The sequence below is a fragment of the Sinocyclocheilus grahami genome, unplaced genomic scaffold (assembly GCF_001515645.1).
Source record: "Sinocyclocheilus grahami isolate Dianchi unplaced genomic scaffold, SAMN03320097.WGS_v1.1 scaffold2.1, whole genome shotgun sequence".
Taxonomy (NCBI): Eukaryota; Metazoa; Chordata; class Actinopteri; order Cypriniformes; family Cyprinidae; genus Sinocyclocheilus; species Sinocyclocheilus grahami.
Genome location: NW_015505181.1, coordinates 784,731 through 797,710, shown reverse-complemented (window position 1 = coordinate 797,710; position 12,980 = coordinate 784,731). Strand labels below are relative to the sequence as shown.

General features: G+C 37.3%; 2 protein-coding genes across 2 annotated transcripts in view; both read left to right on the top strand.

The window, feature by feature from the left end:
- The window catches only part of inavab (innate immunity activator b), a 22,407-nt gene extending 16,018 nt beyond the window's left edge, over positions 1-6,389 (top strand). Inside the window, exons 9-10 of the mRNA XM_016293327.1 lie at positions 1,860-2,592; positions 6,059-6,389. Of these exons, the coding sequence (XP_016148813.1) occupies positions 1,860-2,592; positions 6,059-6,136 (811 nt within the window). The 3' untranslated portion in view covers positions 6,137-6,389. The remainder of the gene's footprint in view (positions 1-1,859; positions 2,593-6,058) is intronic.
- Positions 6,390-7,262: 873 nt separating this feature from the next.
- LOC107600956 (aminopeptidase B-like) overlaps positions 7,263-12,980 on the top strand; it is a 7,945-nt gene continuing 2,227 nt past the window's right edge. Inside the window, exons 1-7 of the mRNA XM_016292987.1 lie at positions 7,263-7,827; positions 8,264-8,404; positions 9,051-9,202; positions 9,476-9,592; positions 9,683-9,918; positions 9,993-10,106; positions 10,240-10,352. Of these exons, the coding sequence (XP_016148473.1) occupies positions 7,450-7,827; positions 8,264-8,404; positions 9,051-9,202; positions 9,476-9,592; positions 9,683-9,918; positions 9,993-10,106; positions 10,240-10,352 (1,251 nt within the window). The 5' untranslated portion in view covers positions 7,263-7,449. The remainder of the gene's footprint in view (positions 7,828-8,263; positions 8,405-9,050; positions 9,203-9,475; positions 9,593-9,682; positions 9,919-9,992; positions 10,107-10,239; positions 10,353-12,980) is intronic.

Here is a 12,980-nt window from a genome sequence, read left to right as displayed (position 1 = left end):
TGCCCTGAAACACACACAGTCCTGCAGCGCACCCTCCACTCCAGAGATGCACCTGCGCAGGAGACATACCCTTAGGTTTGATCTCAGTTTACACACAAACCTTGTACATACGCTACCATTCTGAAGTTTGCGGACGGTATGTTTTTTTTCTTCCTGTTTGTAAAAGCGGTCTTAAAAACCCTTATTTATTATTTTTTTAATTTATTTAATAAAAAATGATATGTAAAATAATTATAACCCATATACAGTATGTTGCATTGTTATGATCAAAATAGATAAAAACAGTAATATTGTGAAATATTATTACAATTAAAAAAACTTTGTTTTAACAGTTTTAATATATGTTATAATGTTACTTCCTTTGATGGCAAAGCTGAATTTTTATCAGCCATTACTTCAGTCATCAGTGTCACATGATCCTTAAAAAAATAATTTTGATTTGGTGCTCAAGAAATATTTATTATTATCACGCGCTCGTCACCGCGTTTGCCTACGTGCTACGTCATCCGCTGGACGCCACGCTCTCATGAATGCGTGTACGACAGTTAGCGGAAGCTAGAGATTAAGGTTTATAAAATTCTAAATATGAATATTTTTCTTACACAAATGCATCGCGTCGCTTCAGAAGGCCTTTATTAACCCCCCTGAGCCGTGTAGACTTGTTTTATAATGGATTGGTTCATTTTTTTGGAATTTAAATTTTGGGCTACCATCCACTCCCATTATTATAAAGCTTGGAAGAGCCAGGATGTTTTTTAATGTAAGTCCGATTGTATTCGTCTGAAAGAAGAATGTCAAATACATCTAGGATGGCTTGAAGGTGAGTAAATCATGGGGTAATTTTCATTTTTAGGTGAACTATCCCTTTAAGCCATACATCTCAAAGTTGATTTATGGAACAGATGTATTGTTTTCAGTAGAGCACGTCATAAAACTACAGCTGTACTGTTTCGGTTTTGTCTTCATAATTGTAAAAGGAAGTGTTTTTGTTTTTCATCGCACAGTAGTCCTGCTGTTACCCCCACGTTGCCTCCTCTGGAGGTTTGTCTTGAGGATGCCGGGATACCACTGCAAATACCCACCCATGCTGCCCTGAAACACACACAGTCCTGCAGCGCACCCTCCACTCCAGAGATGCACCTGCGCAGGAGACATACCCTTAGGTTTGATCTCAGTTTACACACAAACCTTGTACATACGCTACCATTCTGAAGTTTGCGGACGGTATGTTTTTTTTCTTCCTGTTTGTAAAAGCGGTCTTAAAAACCCTTATTTATTATTTTTTTAATTTATTTAATAAAAAATGATATGTAAAATAATTATAACCCATATACAGTATGTTGCATTGTTATGATCAAAATAGATAAAAACAGTAATATTGTGAAATATTATTACAATTAAAAAAACTTTGTTTTAACAGTTTTAATATATGTTATAATGTTACTTCCTTTGATGGCAAAGCTGAATTTTTATCAGCCATTACTTCAGTCATCAGTGTCACATGATCCTTAAAAAAATAATTTTGATTTGGTGCTCAAGAAATATTTATTATTATCATAAATGTTGAAAACAGTTGTGCTGCTTAATATTTTTGTGGAAACCCAGATACATTTATTTTTCAGGGTTCTTTGATGAATAAAAAGAACAACATTTATTGTAATTTATAATATTATAAATGTCTTTTCTGTCACTTAATATTTTTTGGATAAAAATATTAATTTCTTTTTTTTTTTTAATCATACTGACCCCTAACTTTTGAGCGGTAGTGTACACTTCAGATCATGGATATTGTTTTATGTTTTATGGATATTATGGCCATCTCAAATCTTGACAAATCCATTCATTTCTCATTATAACAGAGCTCCCAACACTGAATCCAACCCTTATGATCCTGAGCGGGAACGTGGGCGCTCAAGGGGCCCCAGGAAACGATTGACAGACTTTGCGGTGACACCATCAGAATACTCTTCTTTAAGTCTAAATGTTGGAAACCCTTTGTACTACTCTAGTTCTGAGGACAGCAACTCAGAGCACTCTGTGCAGTCCTATGCCAACTCGCCCTGCCAGGAGCACCCTGGGGAACTTCCGTGGCCCTACCAACCCCAGTACGGATACCAATATGCCAGTCTCAATGACAGCCATGTACCACAAAGATGCTCCCCTACCCACTTCTACAAGAACCCTCAGTACCAGTCCTCACCGAGTTTTTCCAGGGGGTACGTGGAGGACGGATGGGGTCACCCCTTGGAAAGGGACAGTGGGAGGTTGTACATAAGCCACCAGGCCCCTTCGCCTGTTTATTCTTCTAATGGTCACTATGAGTACTACTATAGCGAGGCTATGCCTTCCCAGCAGCGAAGTTGCAGGTTGTTACCCGCCCACGTGAAACTGTCACGGGCTCCTTCGCTGAGAGAGTATTCTCACCATCCTAGCCGAGGCCTGCCACGGCAGGTGGTGTCAGAGGAACTCAAATCATGGCACCAGCGCAACCAACTCCGACCGCACTCACTGGACCGGAACAGGCAGGACACGCTCCGCATCCCAGAGTCCCCACTTTCGCTTTCCCAGCACCACCGTTTCCAGGAACAGCAGGTAAATAGCTGTTCCTCTCAGTCACTCAGAATAAATGTGCGGAAAATTTATTGACCTGCAAAGAGAAAGGAAAAGCTCCAAATGTGTAACTATCTTGGCTCTTTATGAAATAGAATAGAGCTGTATCACATTTCTGTGAAGTATCAGTCTGTTGGGAGAGGAATTTCCAGAAAAGGCAGATCAGTTACGCACTGCCCAGGCCTGCCTGAGGAACAGGGAAAGGTTTGCTTGGTGCTCTTGCTGCGTCAAAGTGAGATCACTACTGGATCAAGGTGTGGTGTTCAGATATAAAAGAGCTTTTGATTGGAATTAGTTTAGGGAATGGCACAATAGCAAACCACTCACAACTCAAAATTGTCATTTTGTTGTTTATGGTTGCCCAGAGACATTACAACACAATGCTGTAAATCAGTGCACACTACTGTTCAAAAGTTTGGGGACTGTAAGAGTTTTTAAATGTTTTTAAAGAAGTCTCTAATGTTCAACATGGCTGCATTTACTTGATCAAAAATAAAAACAGTAATAATGTTAAATATGATTACAATTAAAAAAAATTTTTTTTTTTCTATTTTAATGTTTTAAAATGCAAATTTAGTGACAGCAAAGCCTTATTCCAGGCTTCAGTGTCACATGGTCCTTCGGAAAGCATTCTAATATGCTGATTTGGTGCTCAAGAAACATTTCTTATTTGAATTTGTGAAATTTAGTTGGAAACATGATCAAAAACAAAAATGTTAAATGAAAATTAATGACAGAGTATGAATGACTACAGATTTACTGTGAAAAAATGTTTTATACAACTTAAAAAAAAAATTTTGAATTACAGAAAATTAAAGAAGAGTTGCTCTGTCATACAGTATAAGGAAATAAAATCTAATGATGGGTAACACGTCACTCTCTCTTCTCAGATGTGTAGTCTGTCAGGTTTCCCACGGTCATGGATAAACTGGAAATATCAGGGAATTTTAAAATTGTGCTTTGCTGGAAATGTCACTGGAGTTCATAGGATCAGCTTGGTGTGTCCCAGCCTTTAGGCAGTCATGGACATTTCTATAGTGAATATGTATTCTTATTATGCTAAAATATACTTAATTGTTAGAAATTGCTGTTCGTGAGTGAAATCTATGTAAAATCATAAACATTTTATCTATAACCACAAACAACTGGAAAAATCATGGAAGCTGTGACGTAGGAACTTTACATAATTTACAAAAATGGTATGAGGGATTTCCAACCCTGCTCCTGGAGAGCTACCGTTCTGCAGATTTAAGCTCTAACCGCTCTAACCCCAATCAAACACACATGAACAAGCTAATCAAGGTATTCAGGGCTACTTGATAATTATAGACTGGTGTGTTGGAGCTGAAGTCTGCAGGACTGGTTGGAGACCCCTGAATTATAACATCATACTAACACATCATCCTCACAACAGTACAGAAACTGCAAACATGATTTCTCCTAATATATCATAATATTAAAACACATGTTTTAAAAGAACGGTAACTGGGTGCAATTACAATTGTGCAGTGGTGTGTAATTACATACTCCATTCCACTCACATACTCTGCACCAAATGCCACAAATACTTCATCAGATGGATCATTTGCTTACTTTGAGTTTATTTGTATTGTCACACACAGGTTTTCATTCCACTCAAAGCATTCCTCACGGTCATGAACTTTCCCATTAACACAACAGTCTAGTGGGAAAACATGCAGTCAAGGTTGTTCTGCTGTTTATTTCCATTCAAGCTTTCGGTGACTACACTGTGGGAACTTGATATGTAGATGAGCATTCCATTTCTCAGGGACAAAAGCTTGATTGGACGTAAGGAAACGGTGATAGCGACACGGCCCATTAGCTCCTTTATTTCTCTAGAGAAAGCCAGATAAGTTGTTTGGCCAATGCACTTCTACTCCAACTTTAGTATCTCCTCAAGCAACATTTTGATAGTTGGCATGTTCCCAGCTGAAACTGATAGGTGTCTTTGTTAACTTCTTTTTTTCCCATTGCTTGGCACTGAATTTAATCGTACATAAGGTGGCAAGAATACATCAGTAAACCTGAGCATACGCTGTGGTGTCACTCATCAAACTAAAGTCCTTTGTTATGATGTCAGAAGGATGATTCCCAAAGACCTAATGCTTTTCACTTGAATCCATTACTAATTGGAATACTAGTAAACTGAAGTTCTCCATTACCATAAAAAATTATATTCAGCAGACTATGTCAGTAGTTTTTCTTCGGGACCTAGATTTGGTGCCGTAAAACAGCATCAAAATTGTTTATTATACACAATTAAACAATGAAATAAAAAAGAACTTATAAGAACTTGTATTTTATAAGCCTAACAATATAGAAACATATTAACAGACTGAATAGTAATAAGAAGTAGTAGGCAGAAGTAGTAGGTCATCTGTATTTTTCGAATTCTATGAATTCAGACATACTACTCTGTTCATATACTGTTTTTCACCTACCATATCGTATGAAAGTAGGCATGTTCAGACACAATTTTCTATGGCCCAATCAGAACATATATTTGAGTTGCGACGCATCATTTGAGAACTACTGATTTAAATCATTCTCATACAGAAACTGTTTCTCAAAACATACCGTGGGTGCCAGTGTTATTTGCGTGGGAGTCAGGTAATTTACACTACAGTCAAAATGCGCAATCAGACACCTAAAGAATGCAGTATACATGTACCAACAAGTCACATAACAAATTATTGAAAATTCCCTGCTGAATAAATTTAGGTTGGAGTACGAATGCCTTCAGGATTCAAGTAAAATCAAGAATTTGGGTTGTGCAATGAGATTACACATATTCACTAATTTTTAATCTTTACAGATACCACAGGAATTCAAAACCACAAACTTGCAGATGCATTTGGTTGGTTAATTTAGTCATTTGGTTTCGGATCGTCCCTTTGAAGATCTTTAGATTATATGTGGGAACATCCGCACTGCCCGAGACACATTTGTTTCATTCCAATATCTTGTCATGCAATGATTTACAGAGTCATGTGTTTCAGAGGCAGCTGGATTTAGTCTTAAAGACTACTACTCAAATATCTTATTATCTGAGAAACTTTAGCTAAATGAAAGACACTTGTCTCCTGTCCTGTTAATCTATGCTTTAACACACTGACTCTGTAGTTTAGAAAATATTGGGATAAAATGTCATAAAATTCTGCACATACAATCTAATCCATTCCATAATGGCCTTTCTAGTTGTAAGAATACACTGTGTGTGTGCTCCATGATTTAAGACCCAGCAGCTGTTGTGTAACCCAGGCCAGATTTATGACACCTTCAGACAACACCACAGAGCGGCAGATTGTGCAGTCACTCCTGAGTTTCATTTCATATTAAGACTATCAACAGTCAAGGGTTACTAGAAACCAGTGCAAACAAATTTCCCTATGGACTGACCGCTTTTCTTCTTGTTTTGCTCCTCCAGGTATCCCAGAAACGGGTCATTCTGAGGACTCCAGACAGGTTGTATGAGGATGACTCTGAGGTTGCCAGCCAGGTGTGAAACCATGGACACCCTTCTGACAACAGCCCTATTTATTCAATAATTTATTAAACTGATGGATTAAAGGCTGATAGATTAAAGTATAGACTTTTTTTTAACATCGAACAAAAATAGGGATATGTCAAGACAGTCATCATTTTCTATGAAATGCCTTGTCCCAAAATTTTTGAGAGTATTACTGTGAAAGACAATTTTTAGAAGTGTTTTATAGTTTTTATATATATATAGAGAGAGAGAGAGAGAGAGAGAGTATGTATAGATTAACTTACCTATTGATTTTTTTTGTTCGATGAAATTAAATCTAATTTGTTACTAAGTATTTTGTAATGTTATTTGGTTAGTGTGTGTCAAAAATAAAGTTATAGGAATAAAGATTGTTTGTCCATATGATGTAATCAATGTTCTTTCTGATTAGTTATTACAGTGACTTGTATATATGGTGACTCACTGTAAATGGTTGCTCTAAAAACAAATATAAATTTCCAGATGATAAATGCTGATTGGTGCAATAAAACATCTTCTGAAATATTTTAAACTTATTAAATCACCTCACAATGATTTTAGTGACATGATCACAGAATCATTCTTGAAAATCAAGAATTGGATGAAAAACACGACACTGAAACCGCGCAATTATAAAGGGTAACCATTATATTAGACAGATTTGTTTATAGTATGGTTTCTTCATGAAAAAAATCAGTATCCATTTAAATATTCGAGAACGTTCAGACAGCTAAAGTAGGTACGGGGTTGTCACGTGGCAACTGTTACATTTCTCACCGCTGTTGTGGATCAGCCTATCACGGTGATTACTGCATTATCACCGTTTACTGAATTATGAATTTCTTTCACGTTTTATAAAAATTGGTGGGGAGGAGTTTCATTCGAATGTGAGATACCAATCCTTTTAATTAATATATTTTAAATACTGTACATTCATTGTAATATAAAATGTATACAATAAGACAAAGTCCTGAGATTTGAAAGTGGCTTTAAAAGAGAATTTGACTATCTGAGCCCTGGTGCCCACTTGACAAAGACGGGCATTTTGTATTCATTTATATGAATAACAGATAATAGTTTTAAGTAGTAACATTTCAGTATGTGTGAAACTGTTTTTTCTTATTGGTCACCTGTCATGTCTTTACGACAAACAACACTGCGCTGCAATAACGCCGAAAAGTATAGCGTAAACCCCATCCACATGCGATAACGATTAGCTTCCAGCGCTTCGATTGTTTTATCACCGTGCACTTGTCATTCGTGAGTGCAGGAACAGACTGGCCGCCGTTTACCGGCCACTCTGTAGTACAATGGATACAACTTTTACGCTGTATTCAGACAAAGCCGAAGACGTCGCTACCTCCTCTAGTTTCCGCCTGTTTAAAATAGAACATTTTCATCTCGATCTTAAAGTGGACTTTGAGCGGAAAACCATATCAGCTACCGAAACAATACAGCTGCAGTGCACTCAGGATAGTCAGAGTGAGTTACAGCTGGATATTCATCCAACACTGTCTGTGCATGAGATCACATTCAGTCATAATTCGCGTGACTGGACCTCAACAGCATTTTTGATTCGAGACTTCACCAGTTATGGGACAACACTGGTCGTGAAGTTCCCAACGCCTTTCAACTCAGATGACAAACTTCAACTTGCAATCAAATATACAGCTTCTGATGGACCAGGGGTAAGCATGCAAGCTGCTTTTAATATTTTTTGTTCACATTAATTCCCATCTTGATGGTTCACAACTGCCTGAGCATTTCATTGTGATCAAAACTGAAACTTGTTGAAGTGTCATGAGACCTAGGAGGAAGAATACTTTGGTTTCTCTTTCTGAACTTGTTCTCTAAGCAGCCTTTAGTCACTTTCGGTCTTCAGATCAGCACTGATAATGCCAGAGTCATTCATTTATTGTACAAGCAAGCGTGCATCACTTCTCTGTAGATGTCATGGCTGGACCCAGTGCAGATGGCTGAGAAGACACTGCCATTCTTGTAGACATCTGGGTTCCCTGTCCTGAACCGCAGCCTGTTTCCCGGCTTCCATACACCCATGACAAAGAGCACTTACTCGGCTGTTGTGCAGGTAATGTCTCACCAAACGCATGTATCTTCTTATAGGTGTGTTGGCTGGAACCAGAGCAGACTGCGGGAAAGCTCAAGCCTTATGTTTTTACTCAAGGCCAGGCTGTTCTCAACCGCTCCTTCTTCCCTTGCTTTGATACTCCAGCAGTCAAGAGCACCTACTCAGCAACAGTTCAGGTGAGGCCTTTGGGCCGGTCAGATTTACAGATATAAACAAGATACAGAGTTACAGACATTATAGTTTGCATCCCAATTATAAAATCTCATGTCTTTCCAAGAGAAAGATGATAAATTAGGAACAACGTGTTCAATTAGGAGGGTGGGATTTGATTTTAATATTCAGGAGTTGATTGGATATATTAAATATATATATATTAAAATAGTTATTTATTTTAAAATGTAATAAGATTTAAAAACATTGCTGTTACAAAATGTAATGTATTTTTGATCAAATAAATCCAACCTTGGTGAGCATAGACTTCTTTCAAAAATATTAAAAAAAACAATCTTACAGACCCCAAATTGTTGAACAGTATATAATAATTGCAATGTATAAGTAAATAATATATTATAAAATGAGGTTGGTCAAAAACATCTTTAAAATGTATTATTGGTCAATAGTTATTTTGGATTTCATAAACTATTTTTTATATATATCGTCAGCAATAGGCTCACATCAGATTCTCAAGAAAGAAAGAAGCACAAAAATGATCAGATCCAGTTCAGCCTACACGATTGATTTCTTATCATTGCACTTTGAACGGTCTCATAAACACAGTAGCTTCTTTCTTTGATGTTCCTCACTCCTCACTCTTATGATCAGGTCCCTGATGGCTTCACAGCAGTTATGAGCGCTAGTAAATGGGAACAGAGGCAAGCAGACAGCGCTTTCCTGTTCACCATGGAACGTCCCATTCCAGCTTACCTGGTAGCTCTGGCAGTAGGGGACCTGCAGTCTGCTGAGGTGGGACCCAGGTAAAAAAAAAAAAATCCCAAATCTTCTACCATAAAGAAGTTACATCTTAAGGCATAAAATGTCTTTATTGCTCATTTGGAATAAAAGAGTTAATTGGCCAAAAACAGACCAAGCTAAGCTGGAGTTGTTGAAAATGTTCATGTAAAAACTCAATTATATGTGCTTTTAGTGCAAAAATACTCTACTAACATTATATGTGGACCCTATTATAAAGTAAGTATTTAAATAAAAATGATGATTATTATAATAAACACTTTTAACTGCATTTTCAGGACACGTGTCTGGACCGAGCCTTGTTTACTGCAGGCAGCCAAGCAGGAGTATGATAATGTGATCGAAGAGTTCCTGTCTGTGGGAGAGAAACTGTTTGGACCCTACGTTTGGGGAAGGTGGGATATGCTTCTTTTGAACAGCTTCAGTGAACTACATAATTATTACATTACAGTAGACATGTGTTTTTGAATTGTGTAACTGTTTAGATATGATGTGCTGTTCATGCCGCCATCCTTCCCTTTCGGTGGGATGGAGAACCCCTGCCTGACCTTTGTCACACCCTGTCTGCTGGCCGGCGATCGTTCTCTCGCTGACGTCATTGTACACGAGATCTGCCACAGCTGGTTTGGAAACCTCGTCACCAACGCCACCTGGAGTGATTTCTGGCTGAACGAGGGTTTCACCATGTACGCTCAGCGCAGGCTTTGCAGGGAGCTGTATGGTAAGCCATACGTTATTTGACCCTTAATATTTCACTAATAAAGAATTCGTTAAAAAGTGCCATTTCATTCTCAGGAGAGGCTTATACATGTCTGGAGGCAGCCACTGGTAAAGCTCTTCTACGTCAACACATGGACAACACTGGAGAGGACCATCCTCTCAATAAACTACGGGTTAAGATTGAACCAGGTTGGTCATCACTAGATTATTGTGTTTAATTTGACATTGTAAGCAGAAAAAAGATGGCAGTCTCACATAACTTTATTTTTATTGCGAATTGTAAAGAATTGGTAGTAACTGCCTCTGTGTCTTTTCATTGCAGGTGTCGATCCTGATGATACCTACAATGAAACGCCCTATGAGAAAGGCTTCTGCTTTGTTTCCTACCTGGCCCACCTCGTAGGAGATCAGTCACGCTTTGACGCATTCCTCAAGGTTACCTGAACAATAAGCTTACAGAAACTGTTCTTAATAAATACTAATTAAAACAGTATACTGTTCGAAAGTTTGGGGTCGGTAACTTTAATTGTTTTTAAAAGAAGTCTCTTATGCTCACCAAGGCTGCATTTATTGGATCAAAAATACAGTGAAAACAGTAATATTGTGAAATAGTTATTACAATTTTAATATCTTTTAAAATGTAATTTTCAGAAGCCATTTCTCCAGTCCTCAGTGCAGTGTTATTTTAGAAGTATTTGTATACTGGCATAGTTGTTCTAAATATTTTGAATTAACTTTTTTATTTGTATATTTTAATTTTAGTTTAATATTTTGTAGTTTTGTTAAATGCTTTTGTCATTCCTATTATTGTTCTTTTAGTTTTTTTCCCCATTTTAATTCAGTTTTAGTTTTTATTTATTTCCAGTTAGTAATTTTAGTGCTTCAACTTTATATTTTGTTTTATCTCAGCTTTATTTCAATTAACAAAATGTTTTCGATAATAACCCTTCTTCAGTTTCACATTTTTTATTATTATCGATGGCAGCTTAATATTTTTGTGGAAATCGTGATGCATTTTTTCTAGATTATTTGTTTTAGATAAAGACCTGAAAAACAGCATTTATTTTAAATAGATTTTTTGTAACAAATTAAAAGTCTTTATTTAATGTGTCTTTGCTGAATATAAATTAATTTCTTTTAAAAAACTTACTAACCCCAGACTTATGACAGTATATACCAGTGGTTTTCAAACCCGAGGGTTGCAAGACTTAAAAAATGGGTCTTCAGGATGATTTAAGGTAAATGTGTGTGTGTGTGTGTGTGTGTGTGTGTGTATATATATATATATACACACACACACATGAACTTTGTTGCATACATATACAGTATGTATGTATGTAACAAATTTCAAGACACATGGAAGGAGGAGGCGGGAACTGCCAAACATAACTTTAATAACACAATAAGCATAAACAACAAAACGAGTGTAAGAGGCAGCTGCATCAGGGCAGATTCCAGTGTGTATTTATTTGCACTCTGGAGAGCTTCAAAGGTTTCTATTTACAACGTGTTTTTGCAGCATTGAGTATTGTGGCCAATCACAGACATATCGCAATGGCCAATTCGAGGTGTTTCAGTTAGTCAGAATCCACTCACACACAAAATAGTGCTGAGTTAAGCAAGCTCACGGATCCTGTCATTATAACAAAATATAGACAATGTAAATAAAAGATTCATTGTGCTTTGTAGAGAGCTTCATTGATTTTAACAGAAATGAGTGACAGCTTTTTAGTGATTATAAAGGGAGTGCTCTGTGCGCGCTTTCTTGGACATCTAATATATATATATATATAAAACAATCGCGAGGCATATATATATACATACACACACACACATACATATATATATATATATATATATATATATATATATATATACACAGTGTCTTGCAGTCATTTTTTTCACATTTTGTTATGTTGCTGCCTTATGATAAACTGCTTTAAATTACTTTTTCTCCACATCAATCTACACTCCATACACCATAATTCTAAAGCAAAAAACAGTTTTTTAACATCTCTGCAAATTTATTAAAAATAAAAAATGTAAATGATTCCATTGCATAAGTACTCATACCCTTATCTGTGACAGTTGAAATGTATTTATTGCTTGTAAATGCTACTGCACCTCAAGTGAAGTTAACCTGTGGCAAATTCAATTGAATGGGTATGATTTGGAAAGGCACACACGTCTTAAAAGGTCTAACAGCTGATAATGCATATCAGAGCAAAAACCAAGCCCTGAGGTCAAAAGAACTGCCTGTAGAGCTCAGAAACAGGTTTGTGTCAAGCCACACATCTGTTGAAGAGTTCAGAAAAAAAATCTGCTTCATTGAAGGGTCAAAGAAGCATGTAGTCTCTGTTACCCTTAATGGAAGAAGTTTGAAACAACCAGGACTCTTCCAAGAGCTGGCCTCCTGGCCAAACTGAGCAACTGATGGAGAAGGGCTTTGGTTAGTGTGATGAACAAAAAGCTGATGGTCACGCTAGTTGAGCACCATGATCATATGTGGAGATAGGAGAAATCTACAGAAAGACAAACATCACTGCAGCACTCAACCGATCTGTGCTTTATGGCGGTGTGGCCAAAATCCTCTCTTCAGTTAAGACACATGAAAACACACTTGGAATTTGCAAAAAAGCACCTAAAGGACCCTCAGACTCTGAGAAACAAGATTATCTGGTCAGATGAACCTCAATTTTAAGCATAATGTTTGAAGGAAACCAAACACCGCTCATCACCTGCACAGTACCATCCCAAGAGTAAAGTGTGCTGGTAGCAGCCTCATGCCGTGGGGCTGTTTTTCAGCGGCAGTGACTGAGGGACTCGTCAGAGTAGAAGAAAAGCTCAGTGAATATTGAGATAGCCTTAATGAAAACCCAGTCCAGAGCATTCAGAACCTCAGACTGGGCAGAAGGTTCACCTTCCAACAGGACAATGAACCTAAGCACACAGCAAGAGTGGCTTATAGACAACTCTGTGAATGTCCTTGAGTGGCCCAGCCACAGCCTGGGATTGAACCCAATCAAATATTTCTGGAGAAACCTGAAAATGTGCATCTGCCCC